This window comes from Rutilus rutilus, assembly GCF_951802725.1.
Source record: "Rutilus rutilus genome assembly, chromosome: 17".
In the NCBI taxonomy this organism is placed as follows: Eukaryota; Metazoa; Chordata; class Actinopteri; order Cypriniformes; family Leuciscidae; genus Rutilus; species Rutilus rutilus.
The window spans coordinates 17,515,797-17,533,865 of NC_140230.1; the positions used below are offsets into that span (position 1 = coordinate 17,515,797).

The 18,069-nt window shown below is 34.5% G+C and overlaps 1 protein-coding gene and 2 long non-coding RNA genes across 3 annotated transcripts in view; 2 read left to right on the forward strand and 1 right to left on the reverse strand.

The window, feature by feature from the left end:
• Positions 1-915: 915 nt before the first annotated feature.
• LOC311276527 lies at positions 916-1,859 on the forward strand. The gene is made up of 2 exons (XR_014625071.1): positions 916-1,091; positions 1,298-1,859. It is a non-coding gene; the product is annotated as an uncharacterized lncRNA (long non-coding RNA).
• A 4,575-nt stretch (positions 1,860-6,434) lies between these two features.
• Positions 6,435-7,846, forward strand: LOC311275626. The gene is made up of 2 exons (XR_014624959.1): positions 6,435-6,529; positions 6,605-7,846. It is a non-coding gene; the product is annotated as an uncharacterized lncRNA (long non-coding RNA).
• A 3,614-nt stretch (positions 7,847-11,460) lies between these two features.
• The window catches only part of LOC311306944 (cell adhesion molecule CEACAM20-like), a 30,235-nt gene continuing 23,626 nt past the window's right edge, over positions 11,461-18,069 (reverse strand). Inside the window, exons 7-9 of the mRNA XM_084435593.1 lie at positions 14,111-14,133; positions 13,735-13,885; positions 11,461-13,573 (exon numbers count right to left, since the gene is read on the reverse strand). Coding sequence (XP_084291719.1) covers positions 13,536-13,573; positions 13,735-13,885; positions 14,111-14,133 — 212 coding nt within the window. The 3' untranslated portion in view covers positions 11,461-13,535. The remainder of the gene's footprint in view (positions 13,574-13,734; positions 13,886-14,110; positions 14,134-18,069) is intronic.

Genomic DNA, 18,069 nt, shown 5'->3' on the forward strand with positions numbered 1-18,069 from the left:
AATAATAGGCCTATGTTATTTACCTTGTTGAGGTAAATTGTAGTTTCCCTTGCTTTACCCCGGTCTTAAAGTGAAAATAGTATTTAATTAAATACATTTATGGTGAGATTACTACATTTTATTTAATTAATCGCATTTATGGTGAAATTACTACATTTTTAGGTCATTCTGTGTTCATTTTGACCATGAAACATGCGCTGTCACTTTAATTCAGCGTGTGCAGCACAGCAGAAATAGACTCGGTGCGGAAACGATCGCTGCACTGCTGTATACGCACCGCAACTGGAACGGATCGACGGACTGCAACCGCGTGCAGTGTGAAAGCTCTAACCTGTTAACATGGGTACGGAAAAAAATACGCACCGCATACGCACTGCAAACGGAGTATGTGTGAAACGGGCGTGAGTGAATGAGCTTAAGATTGTATCTTTCTTACACTCTACGAGTCTGCTGTTTCAGGAGGGGATCTCTCTGTGTTGGTGAGACGGCGCTTCAGCGACCACGCGATTCCTGTCTGCCGGCTGCGTCTACACTGTTAATTCAAAAGCTGTTTTCACAGCTGGTAAACGGTTGAGTGCGCACAGCGGGCTTGCAGTTTCCCCGCTGTGTCGCCGCGTTGGATCCCTGTGTGCTTCAGCACAATAAAGAGAGTACTTTCTTCCTGAAAGAGCAACACGAGTGAAGATCGCGTCCTTTTCAGGATGACGTTTCACTCGTGTGTTTCTGGATGCGATCGTTTCCTGTTCTCATTGACGGCCACGACCGCTGTTTCACATGCCTAATCGGTGTGTTGAAGCTGCGTTCGTGAGTGGTTTATGTTCTCTCATGAGTGCATGTCCACGTCGGCACGTTGTTCGTCTCCCCTTTTTAAAGGATCGAGCCGTTCAGCGTGCCGTGTGCCGTCGAGCGCCGGTGTGGTGAATTATACGGTAACTCTGAAGTATTCGGTAACCCTGAGGACCCAATTAGTATGCCAGTAGTATGCCTGATCTAAATCTGTTCTCGCGATAACTTGTAGCTAACGTGAGCTGTTTTAGTGTTATTATGTGGTAGCTTTATGTAGAATGCTAAATCCCGCTGCTATATGCAAGGTAAGATTAAATTAAATTGTATATTGTATATGTAAATTGTGTATATTCTATAGCTAATATTTAAAATCTCAAGTTGCGTCAATAGCAGGAGAAAGACCGCGAAATTTAAAAATACTACTGTTAATGTGTCACGAAATGTAGTTTTAAGAGTTTTTCAGTCGATAATGTAGTTGTTTCAATCTCAAATATGTTGTTTGTTTATACAGATAGCGCCTATTTAAAAATTTGATCTGACGTTTTCGGAGATGTGAGATCGAAGGGATCACCGGGTGCTCAGCGCTCATGTATCCCGCTTGGAACAACCATACCTCGGCTGATGAGATGCTGAAGTCTGCCGCTGGTCTTGTGTATCGATCGTGTACGATCTTTGATATCATTAATCTATAATTTGTTCCCTGGCAAATCGTTTCATAATTTTATATAACGTTAAATTATTTAGGCTATTTATCTTTAACGTTGTAGCCTGCTGACTTATGTTTGACTGAATCGTTTTACTTAATTTATTTCTTGACTTGTATAGCTTCTTATACCTTTTAGGCTGCTTTTATAATGGCTATTATTGATCAATAAAACTGAAATTATAGGCTGCAACTAATGCAACCACACATACACACAAGTTCACACATAACTATGAAAACAATCTACAACATAGCGACACTTTATAGTTAACTTAATGAATTACTAACGTAATGATAGCAGTAGCACCAAAACATACTTTGCAAGATTAAGCGCTGTTTTATATGGATTAACCCTTTCATGCATAGTGGTCACTACAGTGGACAGCTATTAAAAAAACATTTGCTTAAATTTGCACGGGTTTTGATGGCATAGTTGCACATCAGCCTCTTTATTGGACCCGGGTGCATCATCCTATACATTGCAACCAAGTGGCAAACCGCTGTGTTTCGATTTTTTTTTTTTCCCTCCAAACCAAGATGGTCAATGGTCAGTCAGAAATGCCAAGTTGCTCCGGAATATTCAACCATTCCTATCTTTCCTAGGAGACTCTTGTAGGTAAAAAAAAAATTGCAGCATCAAACAATATCTAATGAGTCATATCACAGTTAAAATTTTCAAGTTTTGATTTTAGATTGGGAGAAAAATCTGATCAATTATCTGTCCACTGTAGTGGACCTCATGCATCAATGGCTATATTTCAGCTACAATTCATACTTATACTGTGAATAGTGTTTTTGAAAATACTTAATCTGCAGTGACATTCATGTAAATAAATGTATTTGTATTATTAGAATGTAACGTGCTTACATAATGTATGTGATTTTATTGCATTTATTTACTCATAACATCAAAAAGTGATCTGATTATGTAATGGATGTTACTTGTAATGTATTACTTTGCTTGTAAATGAGTTATAAATGAGAAGAGTTGTAAATGAGAGAAAACTTCTTAATGAGTTTGTCTTAAAAGCCCTAAAAGTGATTTAAAAAAAAAAGAATGCAATAAATATTGTTTGCATTAAAGAAGAATATGATTTACAAAACAAAAACACAACCAGCCCCTTTAACCTTTCAATCTTTTTTGTTTAATACTATGATAATTATTTTTCTTGTTTTATTTGTATTTCTTTTATGCACCTGTTCTGTATATTCTAATGCAAAAAGTAATGATATTGCCATTCCGGTTGTACATGACAGAAAAAAAAAAAAAAAAACGTATTAGAGATAACGTTTTTCACCAATACAATATTTTTGCACACATCGAAAGGGCAATTTATAATATATATATGTTACACAGGTTTAAAAAAAAAAAAAAACAATGTAACGCAATTCATCAATAAAATATTGTCATTTTAAAGACACTTGAAAATGACCAATGAGAATGTCTCATCACTTTTTTTTTTTTAAATGCGGGACTATATATACGATTGCCATGTTTCACAGGTCCCTTTCGTCAGAAATTCTACAAAGTGTCTCTGCGAAAATTTCATCTTTGGACATCTGTGCATCTCTCTGGACAGTTTCATCTCTGTGACCAAATATCTCTGGACAATTTCATCTCTGCGACCAATACATTTACCTTACTTAATTCAAAAATATAATTTAATTATCAATTTAAATTTACATTAATTATTGTTTTTTTTTCTCATCATCCAACATTTCAGTAAGTATATCCATCACCCGGTGTATTTTAATAATGTTTAATTGTAGTTATATTTTAATAAAAACGAAATTATCGGCCTGTAATAATTTTTACCGTTATAGATACTTAGACACAGTTCAACATTATTGCATGAGCATGCTTTTCTTTCGGAAAAAAAAAATATTTGCAATGTTATAGGCCTAATACAATTTGGACTAAAGTCTTTTTTGCCGAATGAACAATTAAAAATTAAAGGCCTCAGCTCGTGCAGGCACTTGCATAAATACATCAAAGCGAGTTTGAGCACCTTGGCACAGTTGCATTGAATATATTAATAACTCGTGCTATCAAAGTTAACGCATGCGATTATTTTAGTCCAGTTTAACGCGATAAAAATAACGCAGCATTCGTTTTTTTTTTTTCTGTTATTCTTTAGCTAGCTTTACATTTAACATGCACTTAAAGCAAATGGTTTAAAAACATTCGAGCGCGAAAAGACACACACATGTCCTGACAGTCACGCGCACCATATGGTGCGCACTGCGCAGCAGTAATTGACAGTCGGCAACTGCAGGTCTTAAAGGGACAGCACCCAATATAGTTGTCTCACACGAGGTCAATCAAATAACAATGGGAACAGAGAAAATTACTCACTGCTCCTAACTAAAGAACTTTTGTAGCTTTAATAAGGATTCATTTATATCTAATTTATAAATTATGCAGTGCAGAGTGTTTTACGTTTTATTCAATTTCTTTTTATTTCCCATATTTATCAAGACATCAGTAGCTGTATAATATCAGTGATACTGGCCTTCATTTATATATATATAAGTTATTAAACAAGTATTTAAAATATAATGTCTTTATTTAGTTATTTTATGTTTTTCTACATTAATCTGAAGATTAAATGTGAAATGATTAAATTATAAAATATAGTAAAAACGTATAGAGACTTGGGTAACACTTCATAATAACGTTCAGTTGTAGGTCATTAATAAGTGCTTAGTTAATGATGAACTAATCATTTACAAAACATGCATAAATGATTAGCATGTGATATACTAACATTTTATGTATGCTTTGTAAAAAATTTTTTTTGAGTGATTAGTAAATGAGTAACTAATTATTTATGAAACATGACTATGCGTTCATAAATGATTAATAAGTAATATACTAACATTTTATGTATGTTTTGTACATTTCGTTACAAGTAATTTACAAATGATTAGTTAATGATTAACTAATCATTTATAAAATATGACTATGCGTTTCATAAATGTTCATTATGTTAAATTTTTCTGTATGTTTTGCTCACATCAGGTGCACAGTGGTTAAAGACTCCATGTGTTTCAGAGAAGACAGCTGTCTATACCCTCACCAGTCAGCACTTACACTGCAGTGCACACTACACTACACACGACACTACACACTACAGTGTTCAACACCTGTTATAGATGTGTAAACGCATGAATAAATCATTTACAACACTTTTTGCATCCCCTAATCTAAAGTGTAAAATATTCATTACTTGTAAATGTGTTACACTTACCTGTTACAAATGATACTTACCTGTTACAAATGATCTGTATGTGTATTCAAGCCATTTACAACACTTTCTGAACCCTCTAATTACTACATACATACATACAGAAAAAATAACATTATTTATTAAACATGTATGAAACGCATATTCATGTTTAGTAAATGATTAGTTAATCATTTACTAATCATTTGTAAATGACTTGTAACGAAATGTACAAAACATACATAAAATGTTAGTATATCACTTGCTAATAATTTATGAATGTTCTGTAAATGATTAGTTCATCATTAACTAACCACTTATAAATGACTTACATCTGAACGTTATTATACAGTGTTACTGAAACTTGAGTGTTTATGATTGTGATCAATCACGCTTAATCAGAAAAAAAGTGTATTTAATCGAGTTAATTTTTTGGATCGATTGACTGCACAATTAATACGTTTAATCAACCTAATATCATTACTTTTGCTTTGCATTAAAGTTATGTTACAGTTTGCGTTGCATGCTGAGGTGAAGGAGTACCTGGAGCGTGGAGTTTACCAAGGGAACGCCGACACCGGACGGAAGAGAATTGTCAGGCGTTCTGCTAAGAAGTTCATTGTGCAGGGGAAGTAGAAAAATATCATTGCCTTTTAATGTGTTATGTATTATGTAATTTACAGTATCCGCTACGTTTGCTTATGATAAAACAACTAATTTTACGTAATATTTTTTTCAATAAATAACATGATTTACTGTGTGTTGCGTTCCCTCACATTACCTCTTTATGTCTCTAACACAGGTGGACATCTTTATTACAAGACTGCAGACGGATCAAACCGTCTAATTGTCATGGATGAGCAACAGAAGGAACGAGTCCTTCGGGACTGTCATGACAGCCCAGCTACAGGTGGGCATCAGGGGAGAACAAGGACATGCAATAAGATTGCAAGCGCATACTACTGGCAAGGCATCTTTCCGGACGTCACGAAGTGGGTAAGATAATTGTAGACTCAAATTCTTGACCCACGAGATGGTTTCATACAGCCCCTCAAGTGTAAATAATTAACTCATTGGTACGTTATGTTGAGGCCATGACATATTATATTGAGGCCACAAGATCATATTATAATAAATACTTAATGGTGTTAAGTCGTGTCCTCAAAATCCTATGTTGAGTTTGAGACCCCTGATGTAGTTGTACAAAGTAATGTGTTTCTGTTGTTTGTAATGTTACAAACACCTACAAATTTTTTTTTAGATTGCCCAATGTCCACAGTGTCAGCGCACTGATACTATTAAAACAGTGGCCCCAGTGTTGCACCCTATCAAGGTCACTAAAGCCTGGACTGTAATAGGAATGGATTTGATGGGACCATTTCCAACCAGTCCTCAGGGGAACATTTATGTCCTCACAATGACTGACCTCTTCACCAAATGGGTTTTCGCCAAATCCCTGAAGTCTAAGACCGCAGTTGAGGTGGCTACAGGGGTCTTACAAGCATTTAATGCATATGGACTGGTTGAAAGAATAATCACAGACCAGGGGAGGGAGTTTGTGAACCAGGTTATTATTATCTAGTTAAGAAGATTTTATTATAAAATTTTTGGGCTATATGTTATAAGAATCTACCATGTCTTTGATACCTTTTTGATAACAGCTAAATGCGGACATATTTGATACGTGACGTGTTGTTTGTGTGTTTTTGCAGAGTTCCCTCAAGTCAGTCCATCCATGACACCCCAGGTTCAACGGGCTAGCTGCGTCTGCTGCTGCGTTGCACCTTTGGGCTTGCATATCAAAGCAAAAACAGTGAGTGGTGTTTCACAGCACTAAAGACTGCAAGTGTTCAGTTGCACGTGACGTGTTGTTTGTGTGTTTTTGCAGAGTTCCCGTCTATTGCGATCTCAAAATTTCCGGCCAGTTGATAATTCCTAAAATATCAAAATCGACTGCTGGCGGTAGATCCTTCTCCTATTTAGCACCAAAACTCTGGAACAGTCTTCCTACCATTGTCCGGGAAGCAGACACACTCAGTCAGTTTAAAGCTAGACTAATAACACATCTCTTTGACCTAGCATTCACATAACACATTATAGACTTCTATAATTCCATATTAGGCTGCATAGATTAGGCCAGCCGGAACCGGGAACACTTCCCATAAATCCTGATGTTCTCGTTCCATCATAAGAAGAATGGCGTCTACGTTAATATTAGTCTCTCTGCTTATACCGAGGTTTACCGCAGTCCGCCGGATCCAGGCCGTATCCAGATCAGATGAAGGACCTACGCCTGGACGCGACGACAACGCAGTGCTGAATTGTCAACCAGTCTCTCCGTTTCTGAAGTGAGGTGGACTCCGGCCGTATCCAGACTAGATGGTGGACCTGCACGTGGACCCAACCATGACGCATCCATGAAGTGCCGACCTCATCGACACAACCAATCTGACCTCTGACCTGTAATGCTGCCTGGATCATAATCATACACTGTTCGCTCGTTGGCCAGAGGAGAACTGAGCGACTGAGCCTGGGTTCTCCCAAGGTTTTTTTCTCCATTCTGTCACTGATTGAGTTTTGGTTCCTTGCCACTGTTGCCTTGGCTTTGGCTTGCTTATTTGGGGACATTTAATATTCAACAATATTATTGATCTGTCTAATTTGGGTGGACAATGATGCAATTTTCTTCTAGAAACAAACTTTGTTGTATTATTTTCATGTTATCAATGTGAAGCTGCTTTGATACAATCTGTAATGTAAAAAGCGCTATATAAATAAAGGTGACTTGCCTAGACAACATGAATTTACTTCAAACTAAAGATTTGACTTTTCATACAGCAAAATACACTGCATCTATTTGTCTCATTAGCTCTCAAAAAACTTTAACCTTACAGTTCATTAAATATTTTAACACAGCTAACTCAACATTAATGGTTTTTAAATCTTCACAATCTATAGCCAGAGGACTATCACAAAAGTGTTTAGGAAAGTAAAGACATACTAGAGTATGTTTGTTTAAAGCTGCTTTGTATTGTTGTGTATTTTAAAAAGCTCTATAAATGTCCTAAAACGATGTGCATTTTGCTTGTAGTTTTGTGTTAATAAAAATGTAATATATTACATCTCATAATTCAGTTTCAGAATTCATTATGTATTGTATTGTGTAATTTAATACAATTTTTATATAAGTATTGATTCTCTAATTTAATTACATTAAATGTTATTGTGTTGTATGATGTTCTGTATTAAGAATTATTATGACATAAATCATATGCATTAGTACACAAATTACATGCTTGTAATAAAAAAAAACATATTATGCCCTATTTCTTTAAAACAAATAATTTCGTCACAAAACATACTTTAACATGTTGTTTCTTTAAAATAAAGATTATTATATGAATTAAGGTGTTTGATTAATTACATTAAGATTGTGATTCCATAATTACATTATAGTGTTCTTTAGTCAAGGCTAGACAACCAATTAATATTTATGCCCACAAAACATAGCTAGCATTCAGTAATTTATTTAAATGTAATAGCAAAAATAGTAATATACACAAATAAATATTATTTTATGGCTCTTTTAATAAATAAAAGTGTACTTGTAACATATTGCGCTGATTATTGAGGATAAAAAATAATTACATAATTATAATTGCATTACGAATGGCTGTGAATACGGTAAGGCAGTATCAGTGCAGTTTAAGCTCATAGCACGATCATCGGATAACGTTAGCTGTATGCTATGCTATTATCTAAGCTAACTAAAAAACACACGAACAACGAGAAATGTTTAATTTCACAATCTATAGCTTCGGTTAAATACTAGTATATGAAACGTATCATTTAAAATACATTAAATACATTAATGACTCGTTAAAACGTAGTACAAACGTCTTCTATAATAAAATAATTTTTGTATGATTTATAACCAGGCACTAAAGCGATTACCCATAAAACGTGCTTTGAACCAATCGGATTGCTTGGGTCCTCAGGGTTACCGAATACTTCAGAGTTACCGTATAATTCACCACAGGTGTGGTAATAAAATCTGAAGTAATTACATTAAATAGGCTACTGCATAGACTATAGAACAATTCTGTATAAAACAATAGTGGATTTAACATACATTTTTAAAAAGTATATTTTTAATGTAACCTTCTCCCTCTACACACTTTGGTCAATTCAAGAATAGTTCATGCAATTGTATATTGTTTATTTGAAAGCATTAAAAGTGCAGTTTCTTGTCTCTCCTTGTATTGTTCAAGTGGTTGAGGTTGATATGGGATTTAGTAATTAGTAATAAGTAGACCAATATTTTCTAAAGATAGTAATTATTACATTAATCTAATTACACTGTTGAAAATAAAATAACTATTTTAGAGTAACTTGCCCAACTGTTTTAATATCTGAGGTGAAACTGGAAGAACAGTAGGCCTATGTTATTCAACCTAATTTTAATTTTCATGTGGAGCAATCCTGCAGGCATTAAAAGAACATGGCAGCAGCTGAAAATTAAATATAAAAACATAATTCAATCAGGTAAGGCTTGAGCATATCATAGGTGAAGGCTACCTGACTTCACAAACATTTGACATATTAAATAACCAAATAGCATCCAGTGTCTAGCAGTGCAGCAGCATTTTTGGTTGAGGGAATTCCTGGACTTCATCAGAGCCAGTCACTCCCGAAGAGCCAAGGGCCTTCATAAAATGTAAGAGGTTTACATATGTGTTATTTTTTAGATAGGCTATTTTTGATATTTCCATTTATTTTACTTTGAGGTTGGGTTTTTTGTTGGTCCCAACATATTCTGATGGTAATATCTGTCTTTTGGAGCTTCCTGTCCCAAGAGAACCCCCGGCAGTTGTAAGTACCAGAAATGATGACAAATAGTGTTATAAAGTGCACTCGACCAAATGCTCATCTTTACAGGACGATGGGGATAAAGAGTTTCTGCTGCCACAGAGAGGCCTACAGAGGTGATGTTAATATTATGTGTCTACACATCAAACAATCTACACATTCAGATTTTTTCAAATTTTTATGTGGATAATCTAAGTTTAAATCTAAGTATAAACGGGTATTCTTATCTCTCCCCCCGCCCCCAGAGTGTGGAAGAACAGCAGGAGGACGGTCCATCAACTTCTGCTGCACAGATGAACACAGTTCAGTGATTTCCAGTAAATGCCACAGTTTAATTCTGTAGAATTTGTTTAGAACTGCATTATGTATCTCTAATCTACTACTGTGTTTTCAGTTGCCAGTTAAGGAGTTATATAGACTTAATCTTATAAAAAAAAAAATAGAAAAAAACTGCAGTAAAAATAGCAATATTTTATTTATTAATAAAAGATTAATTTTATTAATAAAAATGTACTGAAAGAATGAATGAGGTGTTTAAACACCACTTCCCCTTTAAAAAAGGGGAGGAGACCGAAAGAAACTCTGGGTTTACAGAAGAAAACCTGCTCCCGACCAGGTTAGGTTCACAGAGTAAGTTACCATGGTAACTGACTCTGAGTATAAGTTACCTCTCTTTCTGAAACAGGCTTGACTTACTCTGCTTTCTCAGGTTTAACATACCTCCCATTCTGAAACAGAAAACTCAAGAGTTTCCCTCATTTCAGGATTAACATACTCAGAGTTTTCACTTAACCTCCTTTCTGAAACAGGCCCCTGGCCCTCTCCTGAAGATTTGCTTCCTTTGTTATTAATAAATTAAGATATTTGCTTAATTTTGTGTTTGTGCTTTTCTGGATCAGGGGATTGATGTGACCGTCAGACTTTTTTTTTATTTTACATTTTGTTACGACTTCATTTAACCCCTAGACTAGTGTGCTGGTGTGTGGTGAGCGTTCTGGCGCAATATGGCTGCCGTCGCATCATCCAAGTGGATGCTGCACATTGGTGGTGGTTGAGGAGATCCCCCGTTCTATGTAAAGCGCTTTGAGTGCCGAGAAAAGCGCTATATAAATGTAATGAATTATTATTATTATTATTATTAGACTAACATTGAGGTTCGTAACACAATTTTTTCAATACTTGTAACAAATTTCCTAAACTCTTAACGCACCAACACACCTACAACACACAATTGGCAAAACAGTTAATTTCATGCTCAAAATCACACATTGTAAACTAAACTCCAACACTAATTTTCACAATACAATAATACACTAGCAACAATACACTATGTCTACCAAAACACTGCAAACGTGTCTCAAAATCAAATAATTTTTCAAAACACTAACATATGTTCTCGTCCAACAGGAAGATTTAGTCAATCATAGCACAATGTCATAAAAACACTAACATCAGATGGAATTACAGTAAACTGCATTATTTTATATGTGTCAGGTATGTCCTTATACAACAGACAGTATATTGTATTGATCATAGATTGTGAAGAAATTCAATAAAAAAATACCCATCTCAGAGTGCTTTATAGAATTTACGGTTACAGTTTTTCTCAGTCGCTTTGGTGCATTTCTCACATCACTATTTACATTTGCACAACAGTTAATGCAGTTCTCAAAACAATTAGTACAAACTGCAAAACCTAGTTGATAACCTGCAAAAGCGTGTCACTTACTCAAAATGGATAGCTCATTCCTTAAAAGCAATTCATGTCAATGAAAGTGTCAGTGTCATCAAGATGAAAAGTCTTGACACCATTGTTTATGAACAAGATAGTCAAATGGCTTTGTCATGTTTTCATTATGACAGTTTACTCCAATGCAAAAAAAGTCAGATCTTGGTGACACTAGCTGAAAATGCTCAAGACAGCACTATATACTATTTGCACAGCCATTTGAAAAATACAGTAAAGTTACACATTACTGTATTTAGTGAGGTAACTGAGTACAAGACACTGAATATGTATGTTTCACATTTTTACTGCATATGCTCTTTGCAATTCTAATTTGTTCACGGCATTGTGCAAAAGAAAAAATACACACTTATTTACAACAAACATAAACTCCCTTTGGGTAGAGCTGTGCACAACTGTAAACAATATTGCAGTACATATTGGAACTGAACATACAACATAGTACTGTAATCATTCATGCACATCCAGACGTTCCTTCTCTGTCTGGTATTGTTCAATTTAGGAGACATTTCCAGGGAAAAAAAAAGATAAAAAAAAATGTGTATATTCTAAACCTTAGGCTACTTCCAATTGTATACACATTATATGCACCACAGAGTGTGATGTGATCACTGATAAAGGTGGACATTTGATAGGTTTGTTACCCTGCAGCTGGTTTAGAGTTAACTTATAATGAACAAACTTCACTCATTCTCACGAAACAACACAATCAAAGTTAAAGTTTAACTATATTTGTCTTGATAAATCCTTATCAGCTGCATGTTAGTTGTAAGCCATAAAGAAAAACAAGTATATAAAAGAGCTGAAAACTAGAACAAGAAAGTAGAATAAACAAGAAAATAGATCAGCTAAATATAATTTTTACACATATAAAATAACAAAACAGTAGTTGAATTATTTGAAAAATATTAAATATAAAACAACAACAAGATCACTCCCATATAAATGAAAGAAAGCAATATACATTTTCTTATTAAAACTTATCACTTCCTTGTTTCTTTTCCAATTGATGTTGTGTTCAGGTCTAAAGGGGAATTTAGTCATAAATGTACAATGTACATACATGTACATGAATTCTGAGAGAGTTTTCCACTCTATTGCATTTCTGTTTGTTTTGTAAATATATAATGAATATGCAAGTCATCCTAATTTCTAGTGCTTTACAATACAGATAGTTTCACAGCAGTTTCACAATAGTAACAAATTCAACTGAAAAGCAGCCAAAAGTGTCATTATTCAGCTCAAGTCAGTTGATTCAGTTCAGTTAAATAACTGTAAATTAGAACAATTGTGCATACATACTGTATATACAGTATTTGTGCACATTTGTTTGAGTGTTATGACAAACTCCTGTGCACTTCACTGCACACTGAACAAGCAAAAGACACAAGATAGTAGTGTTTTACATTTTTAACATCTGTGTGTAGTTTGACGTGTATATGACTAATCAATTGATGGTTTGTGTGTAGTTACTATGCAAAAAGAAGTGTTTGTTTTTGCAAGAAATGTGTGACGTTTTGCATGTTATGTGTATGTTCTGTGGTTTTGTGTAGAATTTCAAGAAATGGAGCCCATAGTTTCAGAAATTGTGTGTAAGCAATTTAAAATACACTAAAACGTATGTTTCTCAGAACACTGAGTTTTGATTTCTGAGTGATCAAATTATGTGTACATGAGTAAATGATTTCACTCAAGTACCACTTGTGTAAGCAATTAAAAAAAAAACTGTACCTGTGTGATCAACAGTAGATAAATATTAGCTTACAAATATAAAACATCATTTGACAAACACATTTGCAGAAGAAATCAGAATAAACTGGAATAGTGAAAACATTTAAATGAATATTAAGTACAGACTGCTCAAATATTGCAGATAATTTACACATTAGCAGGACCGTGATCATGTGCATGTTTGTTAGTTTCTACACCGATGTTGGGAGAAAATCTAAATGGATTTTATGATGGTGAAATGTGTTAAAGCTGAATGAACCACATTCTTATTATATTGGTAAATGAAAATATAACGAAATGTTAAATCTGCTGTCTACTACGTTTTGTGTGGTCAGATTTCACATACACCTGCAAATAAACATTTTAATACAAATACTCTATACATATGTAATAGAAACATCACAAACTGTGTGAAATGTGTAGTATGCAGGAAGATACAACACTGCAGTATACAGTAGATGTTTCAGTGTCTTCACTTCCTCGCTGGCGCACAGGAAGAGTGTTTGATACCTGAATGTAACAAATGTAATAAAATAAAATAATCTAATGATTTCCTGAATGTCTGCGACTGCAGGACAGAATAAATAGCTCTTATTTTGTGATGTAGCCAAAGCACACATATAAAGTATAAAATGGGACAGAATGGATATAAATATTATGAAACTGCTCACCTGATGGAGGTGTAGGAGCCCTTGGTCTGTTTGAAAGCCCTTGTTTTACATTTTCATAGTCATTAGTTTGACTTTGATTCACATTTATATTCCTTTCATTCATATTTCCATCTCCACTAGTCATCTGGAAATCAAGGGTTCTTTCATAGTGCTACAAACAGCAAATAAAAAACAAATGAATGTGTTTTTCTTATATTACAATGTCATATACGATGATGATGTCACATGAAGTAAAAGTATGTTGCTGATATTTAAATATTGAAACATAAAGCCCACTATTAAACAGTGGTAATGCCAATCATAATGACTGAATATTTGTCAATATAAAGTAAAAAGTGCTGTGCTGAGTAGAAAACAGAAACTGAACGTCACTCACAGGCTCCTGTGTGTTTTGTGCTGCTGTTTAAAGAAAGAAACACTCAGTGAGTTTGATACTGAAATCTTTGACAGGTTATTATCAGTCAATCTTGTTACAACTGGGGAAGACAGTTGTGCTGTTTCAATCAGATCATACTCATCCCAGACAGCAACATAGTGTCAGCCCAGATCCGTCCCGCAGATGGTACACGCTGAATCCAGATCTAGCCCGGAACGGGGCCGACACAATGTTGCTGTCTGGGATGTTGGTATTATGAAGAATAAATAACAAACTTACCTCCACTTGCTTGTCCTCTTTGTTGTTCATTCATGTTTGGGCTGTAGTGTAAAGATAAATACAGTTTGTTAAAAGTTTCTTTACCACATTTCTGTCTCACAAAAAGGCAGCATGACAGTTATAGTTTCCACTGAGACCATAGTCATTCTGTTATTATGCATGAAATACCACTAAAATATTAACATGTTTTAAGGGAAAATGACTGTACTTGATATGAAAAAATGGGATTTTAATCATTAGGACCTTGATTTACAAAGATTATTAATGACCAAGACACAAGTTGTGACAAAGAAACTCACTGACAAAATTCTCTAAAATAAATGTGTTAAAGCTGTGATGTGATTTTAAAATTACTTACATTTTATTGTTTTTTATTAAATAGAAAATAAGACCACAAATGCCTGCAACTGCCACTAAAACACCAATAACAATCCCAGCTATCGCTCCTGTTGTCAGTCCTCCTCCTCCTCCTCCAGATACTATAGTAAAGACACAAGAAACAACAGATGAAGATCATGTGCTGCACACAATACTTTATCCTTCATCAAAAATGTAAAAGTAATTTAAAACACCAGCTAAAACAGCAGCCAATTTATTTATATATAGTTTTTATATAGAGTTTTAAATAAGTGGTACATTAAAGTGAGGGCATTGCTTATCATATGTTTACAAGTTTCAGGTTAGTTTTAACTGCTTACCTTTAACTAGTAAAGCATGTCTTTGTGAGGCACTTCTCCTCGTGACACTATTCAAGGCAGTGCATTCGTAATCTCCACTGTGTGTGAAGTCAGTCTTCTCTATGGTGAAAGTGTGTGTGGTCACACTGGTGTCTGTTCCATTAAACCTCCAGATGAATGAGGCAGAAGGTTCAGAATTTGCAGAGCAAGACAGAGACACTCGAACCCCTAAATCCACCACATTCTCAATAGAAACATCTTCTGGTCCATCTAGAACAAACACAAGAGACTCACTGTCAGAGGGACAAACTGAGCACTGAAGTATATGTCTATAATTCATCAGGTTTGAGCTCAAGTCATCTTGATGTTTAAATGTTTAACACTCACAGTTGATGATCAGGCTGTGTGTTGCCGTCCCAGAGCTGACAGGGTTTCTATAAGTACACTGATATTCCCCACTGTCTGATCTGTGCACTGGACTGATGGACACTGATCTGTTATCAGGTGAGAAGATGATGCGGTTGCTAGGAGACAGAGGACTGTTATCTTTCATCCACTCCACAGAGGTGATGCTGCCAGTTCCCTCAGAGGTGATGTTAGCAGATGAGTCGCCCTCTATTAATAATTCTTCTGGACCAATAAGACTGACATTAGATAATTTTTCTGTGTAAACAAGAGAGAAAGAACAAATACACTGGATCTAAAATTAGTCTTTCACATTTAGTGAGCACTTATTGCTAATTAAAATCTAAAACTAAAACCATAAATAACATTTTCATTACTTGAATAAACAATAAACATTAACGTACATCAAATTATTTTAACTTGTTGCATAGGCAATATTTCTCATTTTCATTTAGTTTAAATTGAAGTACTAAAATAACAGTAACACTTCAATAAGGTCTCATTTATTAACATTAGTTAATATATTAATTAACATGAACTAACAATGAGCAATACATTTGTTACAGTATTTATTAATCTTTGTTAACATTAGTTTAAATACAGCTGTTCATTGTTTGTTCAAGTTAGTTCACAGTGCATTAACTAATGTTAGCAAATACAATTTTAGTTTTTAAATATGTAAATGTTGAAATTAACGTGGAGAGAGTTCCTCAGGGGCAGGGGCTCAAATGTAAAAAAAGGGCATATATATATATATATATATATATATATATCAAGGTTGCATTTATTTGATCAAAAATACAGAAAGAAAAACAGTAATATTGTGAAATATTACTACAATTTAAAATAATGGTTTATAATATACTAATCTTTTTGATATACTTATAACCTTTGATACTTTTTCAGGATTCTGAGTTAAAAAAGTTTTAAAAAGAACAGCATTTATTTAAAATAGAAATCTTTTGTACCAACATAATATGCTGATTTATTATCAATGTTGGAAATTCACATTAGCCTATAGGGTATTAAATGTGTCAGGGATGTATTTGACCAGGCCAATGGGGCCAATGCGCAGGGGCCCTTGACCAGGGAGGCTTTATGTTTCAAGGCACCATGGTCCAGAGCATTAGAAAAGGCCCATCAACAATGAAAAAAAGGGTTATTTGTGCTTAAATATGTGCGCCCCATGGTCAACAAGACCCCTCCAACAGGACCCTCAGACTTTGAACACTATTTTATCAGGAGTAAAACTGTTGAAATGAAAATGAAAATGATGTCACAACTGAAGGAAAGTATTAATTTGTGAACAATATCCATTTAAATCAAAAAGGTTTATGTGTAATTCACTGTTTAGGTCTTCATAGGTTTGTAATAATTCATATGTTTTATTAAAATTGTAATAGATATGAGCTTGAAATTTTAGGTGTTGGACAAGATTTTATAAACAATAAAACAATATTGCCTAAAAGGTATTTAAACTTAGATTATAACACATTTCTAAGACATTTTAGTGTGCATTTCTAACAATTTTAAGTTTAAATACTATGTTTGGTTTTAATAATTTAAAATGATAATAATAATAAAAAATCCCTGGGACACAAGAGTGCCCAAATTAACACCTTGCATGTCTAGATTACAGAAACAATCTTATTATTTTACACATCCACATTTTTGTTTAATGTACAGCATGTTACATTGACAAAATAGACTATGTAGGCTAACCGTTTTCCCTTTCACATATTTATTAAATTCCGTTCATATCATCATCTTTTAGGCCAATATATTTTATGCTTAAAAGCTGAACCACATTTTAGCAACACACTCACCAAACACTTGTAGTGAAGTTTCTCCTGTAAGTGTTCCTCCAGCAGTAAGTGTTACACTGAGTCTGTATATTCCAGAATCACCCAGTCTCAGATTCTGCAGCTCCAGAGCGAGTGTGTTGAAGTCAAAACTAACTCTGCCTTCATATGCGGGGTTTACTATAGTTACATCAGACGATCCTGTTATTATAGTTGTTGTTGTATTAAAAAACCACTGAGTTGTATGAATGGATATGGAGGGTGGGTTAACAGGGGCGAGCACCACGCTTTCTCCCACTGCTCCATTAGCCGGCTCAGGAAACTGCAGATCTTGACCGAAATATTGTCCTGTGTTTTATGAAAGAAAGAAATGAAAAGAAAGTTAAAATCGCACTAAATGTATACCTAAATTTGTTTGTTCTGCAGTTAACTAGGCCCTACTACAACTAGGCTACTGTAGTGATTTTTTTTATTTGTAGAACAATTTCAGTAGAAGGCAGACATTTTTCTGCAATTACCTCATAATTAAAATAGAAGTTATTTTATACAGATATTCAATACACGGTTTTAAGTTATAAAAAGTCTCACCAAAACAAGACAACATCCACAGCGTCCAGTATAAACGACGAGAAACCATCATGATCGAGCTCTCATCTGTCTGGAGCTGCAGCTCAAAACATCTGAACTATTTACATCAGTTTTCAGTTAATGATAAACGGCAGTTCTAGAATGCAGAGAACTCACTGCGCCACCTAGCGCTGGATATTAACACGAGTCATGTTTTTGATCATGGAAG